This window comes from Myotis myotis, unplaced genomic scaffold (genome assembly GCF_014108235.1).
Source record: "Myotis myotis isolate mMyoMyo1 unplaced genomic scaffold, mMyoMyo1.p scaffold_m19_p_7, whole genome shotgun sequence".
In the NCBI taxonomy this organism is placed as follows: Eukaryota; Metazoa; Chordata; class Mammalia; order Chiroptera; family Vespertilionidae; genus Myotis; species Myotis myotis.
The window spans coordinates 40,076,250-40,101,196 of record NW_023416379.1 but is presented as its reverse complement, the minus strand read 5'-3'; the positions used below and the strand labels follow the sequence as shown (position 1 = coordinate 40,101,196).

General features: G+C 41.7%; 1 protein-coding gene across 3 annotated transcripts in view; it reads right to left on the bottom strand.

The window, feature by feature from the left end:
• Positions 1–24,947, bottom strand: part of ATG5 (autophagy related 5) — a 116,978-nt gene that overhangs the window by 51,216 nt on the left and 40,815 nt on the right. For all 3 annotated transcript variants that reach the window (XM_036316883.1, XM_036316882.1, XM_036316884.1), the window contains one exon: positions 17,220–17,382. In XM_036316883.1, coding sequence (XP_036172776.1) covers positions 17,220–17,382 — 163 coding nt within the window. The remainder of the gene's footprint in view (positions 1–17,219; positions 17,383–24,947) is intronic.

The window sequence follows — 24,947 nt, the reverse complement described above, 5'->3', positions numbered from 1 at the left end:
TCAGCAGCGGAGGTCTCATAGCTGGAGCCGAGCCTCAGAGCTAAAGCTGGCCCAGAATAAAAAAAAAAAAAAGGAAAAAAGGACAGGTTGGGAGCTTCAGTCACCCGCCAGCATGAAAATGGCCCTCAGCCCCTCACCCAAACTGGCCAGGCACCCCAGTGGGGACCCCCACCCTGATCCAGGACACCCTTCAGGGCAAACCAGCCAGCACCCACCCGTGAACCAGGCCTCTATCCTATATAGTAAAAGGGTAATATGCCTCCCAGCACCAGGATCAGCGTGACAGGGGGCAGCGCCCAAACCCCCTGATCGCCCTGCGGCTCTGTGTGTGACAGGGGTTGGAGCCACAACCTCCCTATCCACCCTGCTCTGTTCATGACAGGGGAAGGCGCCCCAACTCCCTGATCAGCGCTGCTCTGTGCCTGATAGGGGGGAGCTCCCCAACCCCCTGATCACCCTGCGGCTCTGTGTGTGACAGGGTGCGGTGCCCCAACCTCCCCCCCTACCCCATGGGCCCTGCTGTGTGTGTGACGGGGTAGAGCCATAACCTTCCCATCGGCCCTGCCCTGAGTGTGACAGGGTGCGGCGCCCCAACCCCCTGATCTGCCCTGCTCTGTGTGTGACAGGGGGCGGTGCCCCAACTCCCCTATCAGCCCTACTCTGTGACGGGGGGAGCTCCTCAACCCCCTGATCGGCCCTGCTCTGTGCGTGACGGGGGGAGCTCCCCAACCCCCTGATGGGCCCTGCTCTGTGCGTGACAGGGTACGGAGCCCCAACCCCCCTGATGGGCCCTGCTCTGTGAATGACAGGGGGCAGCGCCCCAACCCCCTGATTGGCCCTGCTCTGTGCGTGACAGGGGGTGGTGCCGCAACCTCCCCATCGTCCCTCCTTGAGTGTGACGGGGCGGTGCCCCAACCCCCCAATCGGCCCTACCCTGAGTGTGACTAGGGGTGGCATCACAACCTCCCGATCCGCCCTGCTCTGTGCATGCATAACAGGGGGCGGTGCCCCAACTCCCCAATCGGCCCTGCTCTGAGCCTGACCAGGGGCTGCACCTAGGGATTGGGCCTGCCCTCTGCCACCCGGGAGCAGGCCTAAGCCAGCAGGTCGTTATCTCCCAAGGGGTCCCAGACTGCGAGAGGGCACAGGCCGGGCTGAGGGACCCCTCCCTCCCCCGAGTGCACAAATTTTTGTGCACCGGGCCTCTAGTATATATATATAAAAGGCTAATATGCTAAGTGTCCTTCCCACTGTCCAACCAGTCGCTATGATGTGCACTGACCATCAAGGGGCAGATGCTCAACACAGCAGCTGCCATGATGTACACTTGCCATTTACAGAGAAATGGCAGCACGGACCTGGCTGACAAAGCAACACTCGGCTTCCCCGAAGTGGGACACAGGCCCTGCCACCACCCAGAGTGACAGTCCACCAAATCACAGCTGCCGCTGCCGAAACCCCATGGCCAGCCCAGAAACCGTCACCTTGGGCGTCAGGTAATGATGTAATGTAGCAATGCCTGGCTTCCTCTCCCTAGCAATTAGCCTCTTTGCAATTTCTTCAGCCCAGGAACATGACTTGCTTTATACCCAGATGGAAACATTTACACTTTAACCAAATGTCTGTGAAGCGTTTTCCGTGCCTCATCTCATTTGATCCTCACAGAAGACCTGGAGTAAGTAGACAGGAGACTTGGTGGAATCCTATTTTCTTTTCATTAGCCAGAAAACGGAGATTTAGAAACCTTAGAAACTTGACCCGACTGAAAAGAAGAAATGGTAGACCTTGAAAATGACTTCAGGTTTTCTCACTGCACAGAATATAGTCAAACACTGCTGCAGTTAAATATTTTACCCTTTGTTCTCCCTGTGTGATCTACAATAATAATCTGCTTTGTGTTGATATTTACCGCTGTGTTGCTGACAATTACCTGAAAGAGAAGTTGGGGTGCTTCACTGGGCTGAAAAAAGTTTAGCTAAGCAGGTCTAATTAAGCAAGTTTATTATCTACACTAATAAAAGACGAAGATGCTAATTGACCATATCTTCGCTACGCCCACCAGCCAATCAGAGCGACTATATGCAAATTAACCCAACCAAGATGGCGACCAGCAGACTTGGAGCTGGAGCAAGCCAGAGGCTTGGTTGCCCCGGCGATGGAGGAAGCCAAGCTTCCCGCCTGCCCTGGCCGGCTGTGGCCTCCACAAAAGACAACAAAGTTTCAATTATAGAAGACAAGTAAATCCCAGATACCTGCTTCCAGCCAGCCTCCACTGGGAGCTTGGGTGGCTGGGGCCTGTGGCCAGCCTGCAAACAGCCATCAGCCCCTCACCCAGGATGGCCACACCGTCATGGGGTGAGGGTCCCAACTCGGGGGCTTGGCCAGCTTGCAAACAGCCATCAGCCCCTTACCCAGGCTGGCCAGGCACCCCAGTGGGGACCCCCACCCGAAGGGGCTGTGGCCAGCCTGCAAACAGCCATCAGCCACTTACCCAGGCTGGCCAGGTACTCCAGCAGGACCCCCCTCCCTGAAGGGGGTGTGGCCAGCCTGAAAACGGCCCTCAGCCCCTCACCCAGGCTGGCCAGGCACCTCAGCGGGACCCCCATCTGATCCAGGACACCCTTCAGGGCAAACCAGCCGGCCCCCACCCGTGCACCAGGCCTCTAGCCTATATAATAAAAGGGTAATATGCAAATTGACCCTAACAACAGAGCTACTGGGAATCACTGGTCACTATGACACGCACTGACCACCATGGGGCAGACGCTCAATGCAGGAGCTGCTCCGTGGTGGTCAGTGTGCTCCCACAGGGGGAGCTCTGCTCAGCCACAAGCCAGGCTGGTGGCTGCCAGTACAGCGGTGGTTGTGGGAGCCTCTCCTGCCTCCTCAGCAGTGCTAAGGATGTCTGACTGCAGCTAGGCCTGCTCCCCGCTGGCAAGTGGACATCCCCCAAGGGCTCCCGGGCTGCCAGAGGGCTGTCTGACTGCCATCTTAAGTCCAATCCCCCGGGGAGGGGCCCTAAGCCAGCAGGTGGTCATCCCCTGAGGGGTCCCAGACTGCCAGAGGGCACAGGCCAGGCTGAGGGACCCTCCCGAGTGCACAAATTTTTGTGCACCAGGCCTCTAGTATATCTATAAAAGGCTAAGTTGACTCGCGCATGCGCGAAACATATAAAGCTCTCGCTGGTGCCAATTGCACACATGTGTTTCCATTGTCAATGTTGATTGTGAACTTGGTTGACACTTCTATTACGGAGAAAGGGCGGATAGCGATATTAAAATATTTCTTCTAATCAATTTTCCTTTTAATGTGCACAAATTCATGAACCGGGCCACCAGTGTCAGCAATTAAATATTTCTGCCCCAAGAAGCAGGTTCTTTTCAGCCATCTCTGACCCCCTTGGGATGCAGTGTTTCCTGCATGTATCTCAGATCTAACTACCAATCTGCTTACTTACTAGGCTCCAAGTTACCCTATTTTTCTTTTCTGTCCCTAGAAAACACCAAGCTCATTCCCCTATCACAGTTTTCTAATCTTCACATAGCTGCTTCCTTCTCACCATTCAAGTCTCAAAAGTGTCACTCACATCCTCAGAGATTTCCCTCATAACTGCAGCAAAGTCATTATTCTATTTACTACCAAACACTTATTGTTACTTGAAATTATTCTATTGTTTATTAACTATCACTCTCCCCAAACTAAAATTTAAGTTCCATGAGGGCCAGGCATTTCTCTTCAGTCCTAAAAAGTTCCTGGCACAAAGTACATGCTCAATGAACTTTTGTTAAATAACTAAATAACTAAATGAATGACTGATTTAGGCAAGTGGGGAAAAACAAAAAGAAGGAATCCCAAATGTTAAAAGCAGTGGAAAAAGCAGACATCCTAGAGCCACATTGCCTGCCTTTGCTTCCTAAATTTGCCATTTATTAGTATCTGGGTGAGTTTCAGCAAGATACTTTTAAACTTTGTGTGTCAATTTCCTCATTTATAAAATGAAGATATTAATAGTATATATTCATAAAGTCACTGGAAAGAATAAATGAGTTAATATATGCACAATACTTACAAGAGTACTTGGCACAAAGTAATACTACATGTGTTTTGTCTCTCAGGCTGCCGAAGATGCTGAGTTTCTAGAGTCAGCAACAAGATAAGTGAAAGGTGAAAGCCAATATGGGAAAGTGGTTATGCCAAACTCCATCATCACAAGATTGCTGGAGTGCCCAGTCTGGCTCAGGGCCAGGGAGTTTGCACCATTCATATCAAATTCTCTGTGAATGCTGCCCCCTGAAGTAATGCAATTGAAATGGCCTTTGCCAGCCATAGTGGGGAGAATAAGAACACAATCCAGTTGCAACACTTTACAACACCAAATTCCCTTCAGGTCTCATTTTGCTTCCTCCAATCCTTTCAACTACCATACAAGGCCCTATTTTCTCACTCTGTGGGAACAATTTACTCCTCTTTTACCTTCCATCATTTCAACTGCATTAATCGCAACATCTAAGTCAACATCTGGGGAGTCCTCCAGTTTTGGCAGGCTAGTCTGAATTCCACCTAAGACCTAATGACCACTCCTTCTCAAGCCCTCTCTCTTCTAATACATCTTAAAATATTAGGAACAACAGACTGAAAAAAAATGATGTTTCTTATTAATCTGGGAAGAGGCTCACAATTGTTATAAAAAGCATCAGTCTACAAATGGGGCTAGTGAAAACTAGTTACTTTATAAATGGTTTAGAAATATTGCTGGAAACTTAAAGAAAACTAATCTCATCAAGTATTGAAAAAAGCAGGCTGTAAATTTTAATTTCAATATCACAAACCAATAAACCATTACTGCAAGTTACAACAGCTTTAATGTATTCGAAGTCAATCCAGTAATTGACTTTATTTTTAAGTAGACAGAATTCAATTACAGTATTCCAGCTAATTAAGTAAAGTTTATTTCCAATTTATTTTGAAATCGGGCCAGTAACAACATAAAAATTTCAAAATTCAAAAATTCACAATGCCAAAAAACCCCCAACTTATTCTACATGCTCATGTTAAAATAAAAAAGGGGGAGTCATCTTTAATTACACTGCAGTCTTCATTTACTCTAAAAGACAATCTTTAAAAAGTATCTTGTTTGCCAAAGAGATTTACAGAGCTATATAATACAGTGGCAGCCCAAGACTAATTAACTAAATGTATTCCTGTATAAATCACCTATAGATTTATAACCAATAATCTGATTTATTACCTTTCAAAACTACTATAAATTGAGAAAATATTTTCCCTCTTAGGCTAAATTACAGCTTATCACTTTCTTAGATTCAGAGGGCCAGAAACAAATTTAAGGAATCAAACTCATTCTCACTCACTCAGAGAGCACTCCAAAGTCCTAAGACAAAAATAAAAATCTACTTTAATTTTTGAAAGACAGACAAGAAATAGATATTCCATTATACTCACTGTCACTTTGTGGTTTCTTATGCAGGATATTGTCATTTCTAATACAAATCCCTCATGCTTCTGATGAGAAAATGTAAATGAAAAAGTCCTATTAATTATTATTCACTGGAGATGCAGTAAATAATGCAGCATTTCTCAGCATTAGGTGAGCACTTGGACCACCTGAGGAGCTTTAAAAAACACTAATGTCAGGCTCCCACTCTAGACCAATTATTTCAGATTCCCTGGCAAATGTACTCTTCGGAAGCTCCAAGATGATTCTAATATGTAGCCAGATTAACCACCTGCAGATGCAATGAAAAATACTCTCACTTTAGAATCTAGGTTCAAATCCTGATCCCATCTCTTACTAGCTCTGTGAGCTCATTTCCTCATTTTCAAAGTTGACAATGTTTATCTAATTATTCTCAGTACACAGGCCTGGGACACCACAGGGATTTAGTAAATGTAATATAATTTCAGGTAAATTCTGTTTATTTCAATTTCATGTAATCTGTCTGTGACGGTTACATGAAAAACATCTCTTTTTAAAAAGTCCCCAATTTGCCCTAACCAGTTTGGCTCAGTGGATAGAGCGTCGGCCTGCAGACTGACGGGTCCCAGGTTCGATTCTCGTCAAAGGCATGTACCAGTAGTGGGTGTGCAGGAGGCAGCTGATTGATGTTTCTAACTCTCTATCCCTCTCCCTTCCTCTCTATAAAAAAAAGTCCCCAATTTGCAAACAGTTCATATTATGAATATCTAGTTTAATTCTAGGCAATGAAGAAAAAAAAAAAGAGTAAAACAGTTGATGGAAGGAAAAGTGTGCTCAAACAAGATTTTACTTTGGGAGCAAAGTAAAACAGCAAAACACAAAGAGTTGAATTATTTGTTCCAATTATGTACCTAATTGAGTACTGAGAGCTCTATAGAGAATTAAAAGCAAACAAAATACAACACATACAATAGGATTTTTCCTTCACATACAATAGGAAGCCAAACTGACATACCTACAATTATCACAAGTTTTAATGGGTCTTGTTGGTCCTTTATCTTGAAATTAGTAGTGTTTGATGGGTCAAGTCCTCCCTACTCTGTCCCCATCTTTTCAAAGGTAAATGACTAAATGACAGATGCTAAAAAACATGTTAAAGGTTAGGCTGGTACCCAGTGGTTAGGGCACTGACATCAGCACTGAAGGGTCATGGGTTTGATTCCCCATCAAGGGCACATACCTGGGTTGCAGGCTTGATCCCAGACCCAGGTGGGCACAATGAGGAGTAAACCAATTAATGCGTCTCTTGCACATTTATGTATCTACGGTTCTCTCTCTCACTCTCCCCACCTCCTCCACTCTCTCTTAAAAAAATAAAAAAATGTTAGGCTAGTAAAGAAGTGATACTAAACAAAACAAGACTAAAATGTGCTAGAGTAAAAAGTTGTGGGTTCTGATTGTAATAGGACCTCAGAGATCATTTTTATTAATAATGTACCTGAACAGAATTTAGATATTTTAAAAACCCAATTGATGTTCACAGCATTTTACATAGGAGAAACTGCAGTTCAAAGCAGGTGAATGATTTGCCTGTGATCATCAAACCAGCAGGCTCTCAGGGATGCTACCATTATCACAGAAAACTTTCAGTAGCATTTCTATAAGTAAAAACACTACTTGCTTGGTAAAACTCCAAGTTGAGTCAATTCAATAACCTATGATTAAGAAGAATCTGGGAAACCATTAATGAATGGAATGTTCATGTTATCAAAAATTCCAGAGTTCTATACTTCAAAATTCATGGTAGTGTCAAGTAATAGTGAAGGGGACCAAAGTTTTGCGCCCTAAAACTTTGCCTTTTGCAATACTAATTTAAGCTCATTGAGAAACAAAAGACTCAAAAAGAACCTTTAACCCTTTCCTACCCCAAGAGATTCAGATGAAAAGGCTTGCTCCAGGAATGGAAACCTAGCATATTCACCTTGTACCATTAGATAGGCAGGCTCCAGGCAGTGGCCAAGTAGCTAGATGCTCCCATGTTCATTGTTTCTGGGTATCCTAGCAAGAATTTGCCTGCCACATGTGTTCTGCTCCTCGTCAGCTCCCTGTGAATTGCCTATTCCTTTGAAATCTCAGGCTCCTGCCCCCATTCTCCTTTGACCATGAAGACATATAAACCTCAATTGCCCAATGCATTTGGGGTCTCATTTTTATATGGCACCCCCAAACGCATTCATATAATAATAAACTTTGAGTGGGGGAAAAAATAATCTATTTCAGCTATCACAGTAGTTTAATTTCATCTCCTTTGGCAGTTACAGATGACAAAACTGAACAGTTAGCAGTCACTGCTGCAGAAATAAATATTTGCTTCAACATATTCACTAAGTCATATTTTTTCAATGAGAATCAGGGGAAATGCACTGTGATAATCAAGTGAAAATATTACTTAATTAGGAACTACCTCTTAAAAGACAAGGACAATGATGCGTGAAACTGAAAAATCATAGTTCAAGTTTTAGCCATTAGGATTATTCAGGTGGCATTACTGCAAAATTAATTTGTCTTAACTAATTCACTGACAAAACAAAGCTGATTCTTAACATTCTACACATACCTCAAAAAATAGAAATATACTTTATTATTTCCCATAAATGAGTTTATTTTGGGCTAAATAGTATTTTAAACCTATTCAATAGCTTCTAGTGATAAGTGGCATACAAAATGTATCTTATAAAGCACAAAAAATTAATCAGGATTCCAAGAATTCTAGCAGGAATAGAGCTGATAAAATTTAAAATTATTCTACCCGTATTTCTCAACTTATTCATTTACAACTTAAATGTCTGAATCTCACACAGTATTCTTTGGTGTGAAATAACATTCTTTGAGTGTAATATCATAATTTGATAAATAAAAATATTGGGGGGAAGGGGGGGAAGATACTTCTAAAGGTAAAGTCTTTCCCCTTAACAAGCCTATGAGAAAATGTAAGAAGTATATTATCAAAAACAAGAAGCTAGTTAAAGAAAAACAGCCCAAAAAATCTTGAAGTTTAATTTTGAGTGTGGCTTATGATAATTTAAAATAAAGTAAAATTTTGCTGGTTAAATCTTTTATGGAAATTAACTCCAATTTTAAAAATGAGATATTTTATTGATATCCATCTACTGTTAATGATAGAAATAAGCTACATGTTAAAAAAAAAAAAAAAAAAAAAAAAGCCAGGGAATCAAGAATAGTCTGAATCCTAAATGGACTCTGGGGGAAGAAATGCATAAGTAGAAAGCCACTTTGAAGATAATAATCAGAACCTGACTCAACACACTGCATCTTAGATGAACAAATTTGTTTATTTTGTACTCTTTTTATTAAGGGCTGCTTTTTTTTTAGTGTTTGTGTTAAAACCTTGCAGCTCTCTGAATTCAGCTAATTAAAATACTGGCATAGTTTAATACTTAAATGTGGTTTTCACATAAAAGGATTTCTGAATCTTCTAGCTCTTAAAGCAGTGACATGCAATGAATAATAAGAAATTAGCACTATTATAGAACTGTGTTTACGTCTCTGGTTCAGGAAAAGACATCACTAATATAGAGAATTCTAACACCCAGAGCTTATTTTCATAGCCACTGAATCAGAATTGGTCTGCATACGCAGAGATGGAGTAAACAGAGTATCACAGCAGTGGGGTGAGAGAGGAGAGGCTTGAAATGCTGAAATTCTCAATAAAGTAATTTCCATGTCTTTGTTTAAAAAGTACATGAAATAGGTACCTGGGAATAGGTCATACACTGGTCAGCATTAGTTAGAGATTTCTGAGCTAAAATATTTATTTGGCCATCCAGACCCCACAAAGATAATGAAGGAATGGGTCAGAGACTAAGTAAACTTAAGTGAAAAGAGAGACAGAAGAAGTGTTATTAATATATATATATATATATATATATATATATATATATATATATGTAAAACTAGGTCAAGTACCAAAAGGAAATCTAGAAAGGGAGATGAAATTAAGCGAAAGAAGAAGAAAAAGAAAAAATATAGAAGACACATGTTACTTCAAAAATGTAAGCACTGCCCAGCTGGTGTGGCCCAGTGGTTGCGTGTTGACCTATAAACCAGGAGGTCACAGTTCGATTCCCCGTCAGGGCACATGCCCAGGTTTTGGGCTCAAGGCATGCAGGAGGCAGCTGATCAATGATTTTCTCTCTCTCCCTCTCTGAAGTCAATAAAAATATATTTTTTAAAAATGTAAGCACAGCCCTGACTGGTTTGGCTCAGTGGATAGAGCATCGGCCTGGGGACTGAAAGGCCCCAGGTTCGATTCCAGTCAAGGGCATGTACCTTGGTTGCGGGCACATCGCCAGTAGGAGGTGTGCAGGAGGCAGCTGATCAATGTTTCTCTCTCATCAATGTTTCTAAGTCTCTATCTCTCTCCCTTCCTCTCTGTAAAAAATCAATAAAATATATTTTTTTAAAAATGTAAGCACAATTAGTTTTAATGAAATTATAGCATACTATTGATTCACGTTCAAATATATCCCACATTCAAAGGCTGTTAAATCGCATTGTTTACCCATAGCTTCGGAAAAAAAATCACTTGTACTGTCATGGTAAACAACCTGCTTCCCTATTTATAATGGTCTGGCCCTCTAGCAACTTCAGCGCGAAATTATAGCTAATTTGCCTATAAATGTCAGGTGGTCATAATAATCTGGACACTCAGTGTATATAGATATGCAACTAATGAAAGCAAAGCAATCTAATTACAACCCAACTGCCTCTATCATACAAGCCTCCAAAGAGCTGGAACCACTGCATTTATCTTTTACTTCACCCACCAAACAAAAGTACTTGCAAAATGTTATGACCTTCTATAAAAATCATGGTTAGCTAATCACTATTTCCTCTTAAAAACCAGTATTAGGTTAGAATGGTACACCAAAAAATAATTAATTTGTCTAAAACATAATCTAACTCAAAGAGATTAACCTCACTTTAGAAACAACATATATACTAGTATATTCAACATTTAGCAGTCAAAACTTGCATTTATTTGAAGGTCTATAAATTTATTTAATGCCATCATTTCTTTTTTAATATATACAGAAAATTAAGGCTGAAAACTAAATCATATATTACATTTTTTTTAAAGATTTCCTCAAATCTCTAGCTTATAAGAAAAACAACTTGACATTTAATACCTGCACATTGGTATTATAAATACTATATACAACTGCCTTATAAATAATAAAAATGGTACTTTCTTTTCTTTTTTTTTGCAGTCACTAACTCTGTTACACAGGGAAGTTATACTTTTACATCAAAAAGGAAAACCCATAAAAAACACTGGAAGGCAGAGTATGTCTTAAATGAGTTTTCTTGGTTTCAAAGCTTTTCTTATTTCTTTCACAGAGATCTGAAAAATTAAAATTAGCATTTGAAAGTATTCAAAAAATGTTTAAATCATTGTTTAGTTGTTATACTCTACAGGTGCAGTTCTGAATAAATAAATTTACCATCTGCTATGTCTCAATCTTGACCAGTTTGCAATTATACCAACCAAAAGGTGAAATAATCTTTGACTTCACAAATTAATAGGACTTTCTTTTGGATGGAAAAATTCGTAAACAAACTCTATTTTGGTAAATTAAAACAAGGCACTTCTGCTATTTTACACTAATATTAAACTATTTGTAAAAAGCTGTTAATATGATTTCCTTATAGTATGAGAAAGGAATAAAATAAAGGAGTCATTCATTCAGTCAATGTTTATTTTGTCTACCCTATGCCTAAGACTAGAGTAGGTGCTGGGGATACCAAAATGGGTAATACAGTCTAACCAGGAGAAATTTGTATTCCAGCAGAATACATAAACTATAACTATTCCAGAATGTGATGAAATATGAGAGCAAAAGTGCATATAAATGGACAAGGAGCCACGATAGTATGAAAAGTTCTGCCTTCACTAGCTATAAGCTCCACGAAGACAGGGTCCATGTCTGTTCAATCACTGCTGGATGATTACTAGCTCCTAAAACAGTGTCAGGCACAAGTTAGATGTTCTATAAATATTTATTGGCTAAAAAAAGAGGGAAGGCTTCACATAGAAGGTGGCAAAAGAGATGAGCATTAAAACATAAGCAGAAGTTACATAGACAAAAAGGATTGGAAAGGGCATTCTAAGCAGAAGGAAGAAATTAACTTCTACACCCACCTTTTACCAATTTACTTTAATGTAGACAGTAGCATTTCTATAACCTTCACCCAGCTAAAAATTTCCTAAATTAATATTTTCATTTTTAAAAAGTAGAAAATAAACTATCAAAGTCTCCAGTATCCACAGGATACCTCACATAATATTTTGAGTGTGTAAGCCCAATCATTACCAACACAAACAAAACTGAACATAATAGCTAAAAAAATAATAGCTAAATATATAAATGGAATAAAAAAATATATATTTTTAATCCTCATCCAAGGATGCTTTTATTGGGGTTTTTAAGAGACAGAGGAAGGGGGAGAAAGAGAGAGGGGGAGGGAGGGGGGGGGAGAGAGAGAGAGAGAGAGAGAGAGAGAGAGAGAGAGAGAGAGAGAGAAATGTGAGAGAGAAATATCAATTGGTTGCCTCCTGGACACAACCGGACCAGGGATTGGACCTGAAACCTAGGTATGTTCCCTGACCAGAAATCGAACCCAAAACCTTTCAGTGTATAGGATGATGCTCCAACCAACTGAGCCACCTGGTCAGGGGAAAAATTTTATTCCATGCCTGGCTGGTATGGCTCAGTGGTTAAGCATCAACCTATGAATCAGGAGGCCACAGTTTGATTCCAGGTCAGGGCACATGCCCAGCTTGCAGGCTGACATGCCCACGAGTCTGCCAGTCCATGATTCTTTCTCATCATTGATGTTTCTCTCTCTCTCTCTCGCTCTCTCGCTCTCTCTCTCTCTCTCTCTCTCTCTCTCTCTCTCTCCACTTCCTCTCTGAAATCAATAAAAAAATAAATTTTTTAAATGTCTTAAAAATAATCACTGAAAGCAGCTATTACACTAAGTCTGATACATTATGCTATACCAAGTTCTGAGTATGTGACATTTTGAACCATGCTTTAGGTCAATGATAAATATGAGCTGTTGATTTGGTCAAGCTTTTTATGGCTGACAAGTATTTCTAAAAGGGTCAACAAAGATAAGTATTTTAGGCGGTGAGCCACATGGTCTCTGCCATGACTATTTAACTCTGCCACTGTGGCATGAAAGCAGCACAGAAAATACATGAATGAATGGGTGTGGCAGAGTTCCAATCTTTATTTACATAAACAGATGGCTGGCCATGACCACTGTTTGCCAGCCCTAGTTCTGGAATCTCAAAGTGACTTCTTGATCATTCTTTTTATCAAGACAGCTTTGCTTCCTTTCAAGCACTTTCACATAAACTGTATTAGTGTTTCACTAAAGCCTCTAAGGACACCTATAAGAGAAAGAAACTGAAGCTAAAAGAATTGGGTGATTTGCCCCAAGAAGCTACTAGCAGAGCTGATAACTAAAAACCAGACCTTCCTTTTCACAATTCTTAACCATCACTCTCCACACCCAGCCCTCTAATGCCCCAAATGAAACATTTTAATATTTTTTAGCATCCTTCTGCTTATGAATAAGCTCTCTGTAGCTGACTCAACATATTCACAACAGAGTTCAAGAACATCTACTTACACCCTGACCGGCTCAGTGGATAGAGTGTCAGCCTGCAGACTAAAGGGTTCCTTCCAGGTTCGATTCCAGTCAAGGGCATGTACCTTGGTTGCGGGCACATCCCCAGTAGCGGGTGTGCAGGAGGCAGCTGATCGGTGTTTCTCTCTCATCGATGATTCTAACTCTCTATCCCTCTCCCTTCCTCTCTGTAAAAAATCAATAAAATATATTTAAAAAAAAAAAAAGAACATCTACTTAAATGTCCATTTAAATTATTTACTTCAATTCTGAAGCCAAATTATTTTCAGACCCCTTTTCTCGTTGGAAGATTCCTGTCTTCTTCCATTTAGGCAACCTTCTGATTCACAAGTCTCCTACAATGTCACTTCATCTTCAAATAACCAGCAAGGAAAAGGGAAAAGTATACTTTAAGAGATTGTAAACTCTTAATTATTTAATCAAAATTTGTGTATTCTGTAATATAAATGAGATGAAAGGCCTGGTGCCTACCTCTGCAATAATATAGTTGCTAAATTATCAGAGGTACAAACATGAGCAACTCCATGTACCTCAGGTTAAATCTAAGACACTTAAAAGAAATGAGAAAATTTATTTTACAATACAGAGTCATAAAATATGTGCCTTTTGTATAATACTCTGTATCTTGCATAATGAAAGTTTAATACTTAAATAACTATGAACACCTCTTTGACATGGTGACAATATAATCCAGAAGGTAAAACTGGATCACTTTTTTTAAAATTTTTTGCTTTTTGTTTTCTTTTATCTTTATTGTTTAAAGTATTACAGATGTTCCCTCCCTCCACCACTGACCCCTTCTAGCCTGCCTCCATCCCTGCCCCTCCCCTACTTCACCACACCATTGGCTGTGTCCATGGGTAATGCATATATATACATTTATTTATTTTTTAAAATGTATTTATTGATTTTTTACAGAGAGGAGGGGAGAGGGATAGAGAGTTAGAAACGTCAATGAGAGAGAAGCATCAATCAGCTGCCTCCTGCACACCCCTTACTGGGGATGAGCCTGCAACCAAGGTACATGCCCTTGACTGGAATCGAACCTGGGTCCCTTCAGTCCCCAGGCCGACGCTCTATACAGTGAGCCAAACCAGCTAGGGCTACATTTTTTTTAATTATAGGGTGTTTTTTTTTTTTTGGGGGGGGGGAGGGTCTTCTCTTTTATTCTAATAGCTGCTATAAAAGAGCAGCTTATATTGGACTAACTCCATGTCCAAAAACAATTCTGAAAGATGGACAGATTATTGGCATTCCTTGCTTTGCCTAGCAGTATGGGACTGGAAATGTGACCATGCAAGATGTAAACATGCAAAGTGATCTTAACAATTAAGGAGAAAATCACAATTGTTCAGTGATCTTTACAAAATTGTCAAAAACATTAAAAACTCTGGTTATAAATGTGCAGAAAAATAAAAATGTAAATAAGACTAATACTATATTTATTTAGTACACAGTAATTTAAAACATTAGGAACATGGAGAATTAGTGTTTTATTTCTTCGTTAAAAAAAAAAAGCTTAAGTATGTTTGAATAGTGCTTGCTTCCTGGACATGTAACTTACCAGCAAGAATCCTGTATAATAAAAGTGTAGTATGCAAATTGTCTCCTCGACCAGGAGTTCCACCAGGGGGCAGGGCCAGCCAAAGGAAGGGAGGGAGGCCCAGCTGCGGAGGCAGCCGGCCAGGGGAAGGGAGGGAGTACCCAGCTGGCAGCCAGCAGCTGGCAGCCACTAGGGACCCTACCAGTGCACAAATTTTGTGCACTGGGCCTCTAGTATTTCATAAACTGTGAATTGTCATACTCCTCTGCAAGTTTGAATCAATTTCTAACATACCACCATTTTCGTTTTCAATGTCATGCAATATCTGTCCCTTTAATATGTTTTTTTGCCAGCATCACTTCCTCTGGGATAACTTCATTCTTTTCATCACAACACTTCCCACATGTATGTGGAAAAGTTCACCTTCATTAATTTCCTGTGGTTGTTATCTAAACTCTCTCAAATGGTGGTAGTGTTCACACTCTCACAGTCAGCTATGTCTTCTATAATTCCATTACATTCTATTCAAATTTAGCTTCCAGATTTATTACTTTTTCTTTCTTTACTTCATTTTCATCTTTCTTAGCCAACTCTCTCTTTTGATTATCCAGTGTTATAAAATGTTCTGTGGACTGGAGACCAGGAGGTAACATAACTACATGTTTTGCTGTCTGTCGATGAAAATAACAGATGCATAATGACAATTCACTGACAGACACAGAAAGAAAGTGATTGACCAATGATACAATGCATATGTATTGTTGCATAATGATTCACAACTGAAAAGCTGGCAATCAAGCTTGTACTTTATGTAATTATTAAATAGCATAGCAAATGAAATTTGAACCATATTCTTGGGAAACTGGAATTTTTTTTAAGTTGAAGTATAAGTAACATACATTATATTAGTTTCAGGTGTACAACACAATCTATATATATAAAAACCAAATGACCAAAGGGTGGAATGACCAGAACGACCGGCGGGTATGACGTGCACTGCGGTGGCCAACCGGCCCAATCAGGGGTGGGGCCGGCCAGCCAACCACACACAACCCCTGCCCCTGCTGGCTCCACCCCCAATGAGCGCCCCCTACCCCAATCACTGAAGTGTGACCTTCACTGATTCTAAGTAAGTAAACGTTCTCCAGCCTTCATAGATCAGGAATCTGAATGAGGAGTGATCAGGAGGAAAACTGCTCACGGTCTGGACTGTCAGTCAGGTATCAGGAGAGGTGCCCAGAACAGCCACCATCTTCCTGCGTTCTCTCTCCACTGCTTACTACCAAAGAGGACAGCCACATCACACCATGGCCTCTCTTCAGAGGGTTTTTCAGCAGGGAACTAAACCTTATTACCTGTCTAGGGAGAAGCTTAGAAACAGAAGCTGTAAGTGTCCCTGACACTAAGGTGCCTTTGAAGCTTCAACTCATTCGAAAGCCAACAGCAAACATGTATACATCCTGCAAAGATCTTTGACACTAATAACTCCCCCTGGCCAGCCCTGCCCCCAACCGGCCCTCCCCACCCAAATTGGAGGCGGACAGCAGGACCCCACTGTGCATGAATTCGTGCACCGGGACTCTAGTGATTCAATATTTGTATATGCTGCAAAATGATCACCACAATAGTTACCATCAGTCACCATACAAAATTACAAAAAATATTTTTTCTTTTATGATTACTATCTTGGCAACTTGGAATGATATTATTTAACTAAAACATGTTAACTAAAACTCATGCATATTGGATTTGTGCAAAGCATTGGTTCTCAACCTTCCTAATGCCGCGACCCTTTAATACAGTTCCTCATGTTGTGGTGATCCCCAACCATAAAATTATTTTCGTTGCTACTTTATAACTGTAATTTCGCTACTGTTATGAATTGTAATGTAAATATCTGATATGCAGGATGTATTTTCATTGTTCGCGACCCACAGATTGAGAACTGCTGGTGCAAAAGGACTTCCTGTACATACAACTGTTTGAAGGCACTGGAGAGCAATCAGTGCAGAAAAGATTAAGGAAGTATCATCTCTAAAGATGAAGAATACAGAGGTAAATTGCAGATTTCCCTCAGTTTTTTCCTTGAGTGTATTTTCTAAGTCCCAGGAGAGAGTGTCTAAGCACAAAGCAAGTCTTATTGTTCAGAGAAAACAAAGGTTGCCCAAATGCCCTGCCCAAATGGAGGTGCTTTGGTATGCAAACAGTAAGGATCATGATTAGGAGTAAGGTACTTTTCCCAGAAGCTAAACACAGGAAGTTTCCACTGTGATATGCTATGGGCAAAGCAATCAGTCCAATGCTGGGGAATCCAGGAATAGAGAGATATTGGGAGGGTACAATTTAAGGGATAACTAAAGATAGCTTCTTTGCAAAATTTTGTGCTTAGAGACTGGAATCTAAACTTGTACCATCAATCCTAAAATGTACCAATTACTCGCAGATTAAAATTACTCCATACTTTATAAAGGGCGTTCTGAAATTAAACATTGCTATATTTACCATTATGTAATCCCATCCAGAGCTGCTTGTGATCTTTTTTCTGCATTTCATTGATTACTTGGCTTTTGTGCTTTAATGCATCAGCTTCTTTCACACAAGACATAAAATGAGCTTCAATTGTGTCCTTAGATGGACAGTGCAAAAGGTCCTTTTCTGGAAAACCCTATCAAAGGGAAAAAAATATATAGATACACATATAAAACAGTATAAAATTAGCTTCTTAAAGAACTGTATCTCCCCGATTTTCCAATATTTTTAGTAAACCATCTCTTTCTTACCTTCTTAATGAAGAGACTTCAGAACAACTAAAGATTTAGTACAGGTATATTTTATACTTCTTCCAAATAAACCGTACATGTTTATAACAACATGAAACAAAAATATGAAATAGTACTAATTTTAAAGGTAGCTTTCTGACTGACCGTACCTATGGTTGGCAAGAGTGTGGAATGGAACTCTCACACACTGTTGGTGGGAATGTAAAATGGTACAACTACTTTGGAAAACAGTTTGATAGTTTTTGTTAAGTAAACATATACCTATCATCTGATCCAGTTACTCTACAACGAGGTATTTACCTAAGGCTTGTACATTAATGTGCACAGCAGCTTTATTTGTATGATTAAAAAAGAAACATAACAAAACAGGAAACAACCTAAATGTCAAAAGGTAAATGAATACATAAAGTGTGGTATAAACTTATCAAAGTATACACTTTTAATATGCATCGTTTGCTACAGGCCAATTAGAGTTTAAGAAAGCTGTTAAAATGTAATGTTTAAGGTCAAATAGCCAAATTTATATCCTATACCTTCAGTGAATCTTTCAGGTAGCGGCAATGATCATAGGTCAGATAAACAGTTATGCAAATGAGATGACTAATGCACTCTTCACTGGAAAAAAAAGATAACAGCAATACCTAACACTAACTGAATACTATGCAACATTGTGCTAAGACTTTTTATATAATTATAATTTAAACTTTATAATAACCCTTTAAACACTACTGTCATTGCTATTACACAGATTTTTTAAAAATTAAAGCTCAGGGAGTAGATAGTCCTACAGCTTGCAAGTGGTAGAGCTAGTATCAGTCTGCCTCAGAGTCCCAGCTCTTAACCACTATGCAACACCACTTCCTCCATAACACCTAAATACTTAATGATTATATTCGAATGTTATTTTACAGGAAAAGACTCTGTTCTATAAGTCCTTCAATAAAGAGTCCAATAATAATGGTGAAAATAGCATTTAGTCGTAGCCTAATTGTATTACTGTATTAATAGAAAACATTCAATAACTTAAGTCATGGAAAGCTCCTAAGTAAAAAAACTCCTACATCCACTCAAGTTCTGTTGAGTCTACATCCTAAGAAGATCTGAAGCCACTCACTTTCAACATTCCCAGTGCCACTTTCCAGCACAAACTAAAAATGAACCATTCTGAAAACCTCCCAACTGGTTCCCATGCAGTCTTACACCCTTTCATTTATACTTTACATTTGGATTCACAGTGATCTTTCTAAAATACAAATCACTCAGCTGATCTGCTACTTTTAGGATAAAATCAAACTACTTCTAAAGCCTTCCGTTTTTTGAATGACTTACATCTCCGCTAACCAACATCCCCAGGAAAATCTCTTACTCCCATTTCACATATACTCTTCTCTTTCCCCACTCCCCCACCACACACATTCGCTACTCCAATAATCTTCAATATGTCATCTGCTCAAACATTCTTTCAGTCATACTCTCATTTCTGTGCATTTACACAATCTATTTCCTCCACCTGTAACTCTTTGTCCTTGCCTATCTCTCCACCATTTACACGCCTGCCCTCCCCCCCCCACGACTTCCCACCCCAGCCCTCCTCAACCTTCAAGTTCAGTTTAGACATCATGTTCTACAGGAAGTTTCTCTTATCCCCAAGTCTAGGTTAAGTTTTCACAAATTCCTTCTAGTTGATTCTATAATATTTATATTCTGTCACCCTACTCTTAAAGCACCACAAGACAGAGACCATGACTGTTCTCACCTCTCTGTCCTCTCTCAATAAACTTTAAAAAATATGTCAAATTTATTGATATGACTTACAGACAGTGAAATGCAGAAATTTTAAGTGGACAGTTAAGATGAATTTTTGACACTGCATAACTGTCAGCCCAAACAAGGTACAGAATATTACTATAACCCCTCAAAAGTTCCTTAGTGCCCTTTGCAATCAGTTCCCTCATTTCTATCCCAGCTAATCACTGGTCAAATTTTTATCATCAGAGACTAATTTTGCCTATTATATAACTGCATATAAACAGAATCATAGACTATGTAGTATTGTGTAATCTAGCATCTTCCACTTAACCTAACACTTTTGAAATTCATCTGTTACTGCATGTATCAGTAGTTCTTTTTGTTGCTGAGTAGCATACCACTGAATGTTCAACAATCTGTTAACCCCAATCTGTTAGACATTAAGATTGTATCCAGATTTTGGCTATTAAGATAACTGCTATAACATTAGTGTTCAAGTCTTTTGTGCACATATTTTCATTTTTCTTGGTATATATCTTGAAAACATGTTGGGTCATAGAGGAAGTTTATGTTTAATTTTATTTAAAAACTGTCAAACTGTTCTCCAAGGAGATAGTACAATTTACGTTCTCACCAACAATGTATGAGGGTTACTCATATCCTGAAAATTGGTACTGTCAATATTTTTAATTTTAGTTACACTAGAGTGTGCAACAATATCATTGTGATTTTAATATAAATTTCCCTGAGGACTAAAGATGTTGAGCGCCTTTTCCTGTGCTCATTGGTTATTCCCATATGAACATATATGTAATATTATGCACATTATATGTTCATATATAGATATATATGAATTGTCTGTTTAAGTGAAAGATATATTAAGGGACAATTAGAGCAATGTGAATTTCATGTTTATCTTTATAAATATTGTCTACAAGAAATACTAGGGAGCACAGAAAACTGCACCCCGCTATACCAAGCTACAAAAGAATACACAAAACAGACATATCTCAGAAACAGACCTGCCACCTCAATCCACATTATGAGCTATTCACAGCCAATGTTCCAATTTTGTCTTATTTCAGATAACCTTTCTTTTACAACTGACAAGCAGCAAACCCTTACAATGTTCATTCCTACAAGCAAATGTCTAGTCTTTTTCAACATAAAGTGCCATATTTTTTACAGCATTTAAGTATTTCTTAATTATTTAACATTTATAAAACTGTGCTCTTTTTAGGTTCCTATCTTTTTCATTTGCCACTAAAGAAGTTTTTGAGTTTTGTGCCCCTAAGACATTGCCCCCATAAATCCTTTGATTTTTAATGGCACAGTCCTTTTTAGAAGAACAAAACCAAAACTGCCTGTGTCAAAGTGATGGGAACAATTTTGCCTATTTCCTGATCTTAGAGTGAAAACATTAATTGAAGCACCATTTACTACGATTTTTAGTTGTAGGCTTTTCATATTTACTGTGTCAAATTGAGAAAATTCCCTACTATTCAAAAGCTTCCTAAAGCGTTTTGATAACAAATGGGAACTGAATTTTCTCAAAAGTTTTTTCTGCATCTATTTAATCTGATCATATAATTTTTCTACTTTTTTTCCGTTAATGTGCTGAATTACATTGATTGATATTTGAAAAGTTGAATCACCCTGATCATTCCTGGGATGATATCAACATGGTCATGGTGCATTATCCTTTTCAAATGTTGCTGTACACGATTTGCTAGTATTTTTATGAGAGTGTTTGCACCTACCAGTATGTTCATTAGGGATACTGGTCAGCAGTTATTTTTTCTTTTAATATCTTTAACAGGTTTTAGTATCAGAATTATTCTGGCCTGCAAAGCAAGTTGGGAAGCATTCCCCTCCCTTTTATTTACTAAACCATATGTAAAGATTGATATTATTTATTCCTTAAATATCAGAATTCACTAATGAGACTAGGCAAGAAATTTCACTGTGAGAAATTTGTTCTTTATACATTAAGGGGCTATTCATATTTGCTACTTCTTGTGTCAGTTTGGTAAGTTGTATTTTCGTTGAATTTGTCCATTTGTCAAATTTGCTGTCATAAAGTTGTTCATAATATTTCCTACTATCCTTTAAATAGCTGTAGGGTCTGTAGCGATATCCCATTTTTCATTCCAGCTATCGGTAGTGTGTTTCCCTACAAATAGAAAAAAGTCTTAAATTCCCTCTAAGCACTGCTTTAGGTGAATCACAGCACATTAACCTTCCTTAAAACTGTATTATTCTTGCTTCAGTGGTTCTCAACCGTCCTAATGCCGCGACCCTTTAATACAGTTCATGTTGTGGTGACGCCCAACCATAAAATTATTTTCGTTGCTACTTCATAACTGTAATTTTGCTACTGTTATGAATCGTAATGTAAATATCTGATATGCTGTATGTGTTTTCCAATGGTCGCGACCCACAGGTTGAGAACCACTGCTTGAAACAGTCATTTCTCTTTCAAAGTTAAAAGAAATAATCTTTTATATTTACCATTTATTTACCACTAGAGGCCCGGTGCACAAAAATTTGTGCACTTGGGGGCATCCCTCAGCTCAACCTGCCCCCTCTAACAGTCTGGGAGCCCTCACAGGATGTCCTACTGATGTCCCTGTGGGGAGCGGGCCTAAGCTGCAGTCAGGCCTCCCTCTGTGGAAGGCAACTGGCCGATCAGGTATATAGATACTTTCTGAAGGCAGCACAGACTCCTTCCTTATTTCTTTCCTCTGTGGTTGGAGAATAGGGGACTAAAAGGTGGAGACAGAACTGTGGCCGGGCGGGCCTGGGGCTCTTGTAGGCAACAGAAAGAAGGAGAGGGCTGGCGGGTTTTCTTCAACTGTCCTCCCTTCCTCCGGGCCCCTTGCTCTGTTCTTTTCTTGTCGTGGTGGACGCTTGGGCCTCGGACTGACAGGAGCCCAGCGACAGTGAAGTTCAGCCCCCTCACTTCTCAGCTGAACATACAACCACCAAACATTCCGAAGTGGAGCTGTTTTCAAGTGGCTAAAGTGCTGGCAATTCATGCCTTCCGGCCTTTCCCCTCTTGGGTTTCCTCCTTGGGTCAGTTGCAAACTTCACCAAGACACTGAAGCAACTCTGCCCTGGTAGTTCTGCACCAGCCCCTGCCCTGGCCCAGCCGGGCACTCTTCCTTGAGGTCTCTAGGTCCACAGTCTGAGCTCAGAGAGGTCACCCAGAGCTCGTTCCCCTGGACAGGTGGGGCAGGGGGGCTAGCTTGAAGAGCTGGAGGAAGATGGCAGAGTAAGAGTTGGTATGAACCGGCGCCTGCTTAGCCAGACTTCCTAAGCTACCCACCAGGCCCAGGCCGGGCCCCTTGCCCACACTAGAAGGATCCCAGCTGAGGTCCTCTCCCTGTACCCAGCACTCTCCTCCCTGTTCTACCACTGGGGGAAGGGAGCAGCTCACCTGCTCTGGACCCTGCCAACCTGGCAGGCTGAGGCACAGGCAGTGCAGCCTAGGGTGCTGGTGGCTGCGAGCCTTCTCCCCCTCCCTGAAGCGTGGGGCGGGGTTGCAGCAGCTCACAGCTGCCCCTGGGCACCATGCATGGAGACACCGCTCTCCACTGAGTCACTGTCTGCCCCAGGACCTGTGGGGGTTGGGGTGGCCTCGGGCTCCCACTGGCCCCACTGAAGCCAGACTCGGCTTGGCCGGCCACCCCTGACGCCCGAGAGCTGCGCATGCCCCACGGGCCTCATCGCCCTCATGAATCGCCGTGGTCCGGCCACCCCATCCCAGGAAGTGGCCATCCCAATTGCCATGGCTCACTCCTTGGTGCAGTTGGGCCTGCCCAGCAAGCATGTAGGCAGGAGCTGGGCCTATGAGGGGAAGGAGGAGGGATGTGCGGGCCAGGGCAGAAGTGGGGAACTTGGCGGTGTAAACACAGCCCTCCAGCCCCCCACATCGTTCTGGCCCCTTGCGCTGCATTCCCAAACCCCTGGGTGCCCCTGCCCAGCACTGTGCTCTCCGGCCTGGGGTGGGAGTGAGGGACCTGGAGCTGCGGCCAGAAGGCAGCCCTCGCTGGCTTGTAATCACAGTGTAATCGATCAGGGAGGGATGCGGGATGCCAAATTCCTCCTCTCTCTCTAAATCTCTCTCTCTCTCTCTTTCTCTCTCTCTCTCGGAGTGGGCCCCACGTGTCTTGCCTTCACCCCAGCCCCTGCCCGCCCCCGGGTCACACAAGGGAGTGGGACCCCTGTCTCCGGTGGGCAGGCGAGGGCTTGGGCGAGGCGATCAGCACCGCTTGCCTTTGCCCCAGCCCCTGCCCACCCCCCCCCGGTCGCACACAGGGGCCTGGCGCTGTCCTACCCTGCCTGCAGTATGCAAATTAGCCGCCATCTTAGTTGGCAGTTAATTTGCATACTGCCCTGATTAGCCAATGGGAAGCGTAGCAAAGGTTTGGTCAATTACCATGTTTGTCTATTATTAGATTAGATTAGAGGCCTGGTGCACAAAAATTTGTGCACTCGGGGGGTTGGGGGGACCCTCAGCCTGGCCTGTGCCCTCTCGTAGTCTGGGACCCCTCAGGGGATGACCACCTGCTGGCTTAGGCCTGCTACCCAGGGGATTGGGCCTAAGATGGCAATCAGACATTCCTCTGGCAGCCCAGCAGCCCTCGGGGGATGTCCACTTGCCAGCGGGGAGCAGGCCTAAACTGCAGTCGGACATCCTTAGCGCTGCTGAGGAGGCAGGAGAGGCTCCCACCACCACCACTGTACTGGCAGCCATCAGCCTGGCTTGTGGCTGAGCAGAGCTCCTCCCATGTGAGAGCGTCCTGACCACCAGAGGACAGCTCCTGCATTGAGCATCTGCCCCCTGGTGGTCAGTGTGTGTCATAGTGACCAGTCATTCCCAGTCATTCTGCTGGTAGGGTCAGTTTGCATATTACCCTTTTGCTATATAGGATAGAGGCCTGGTGCACGGGTGGGGGCCAGCTGGTTTTCCCTGAAGGGTGTCCTGGATCAGGGTGGGGGTCCTGCTTGGGTGCCTGGCCAGCCTGGATGAGGGGATGATGGCTGTTTGCAGCTGGTCACACCCCCTTCAGGGTGGGGGTTCCTCCCCACTGGGGTGCCTGGCCAGTCTGGGCGAGGGGCTGAGGGCCGTTTTCAGGCTGGTGGGTGACTGAAGCTCCCAACCTCTCCTTGTTTTCTTTTTTTTTTGTTTATTCTGGGATTTATTTACCTTCTATGGCTGTCACTGGAATTGAGAGCCGGCTTTAGCTCTGAGGCTCAGCTCCAGCTCTGAGACCTCGGCTGCTGAAAGCAGGTATCTGGGTTTGTTTGGCTTCTATAATTGAAACACTGTTGCAGCTCCAGCTCTGAGGCCCAGCTGGCTGAAAGCAGGTTTCTGGGGTTTGTTTAGCTTCTATAATTGCAACATTGTTTCTTAGACTGCAGCTCAGAGGCCGGCAGCAGCAGGCGGGGAACCTTGGCTTCCTCCATCACTGGAGCAAGCAAGCCTCCTGTTCGCTTCAGCTGCCTGGCTGCTGGCCGCCATCTTGGTTGGCAGTTAATTTGCATATTTCCCTGATTAGCCAATGGGAAGCATGTCGGAGGTATGGTTAATTACCATGTTTGTCTATTATTAGATAGGATTGCCAGAGCTCTTCATTCCTGTCTGTAGTTTGTTCAGTCCTTTAAGATGTCGTTTCATTGTCTTTTGATCTCCACT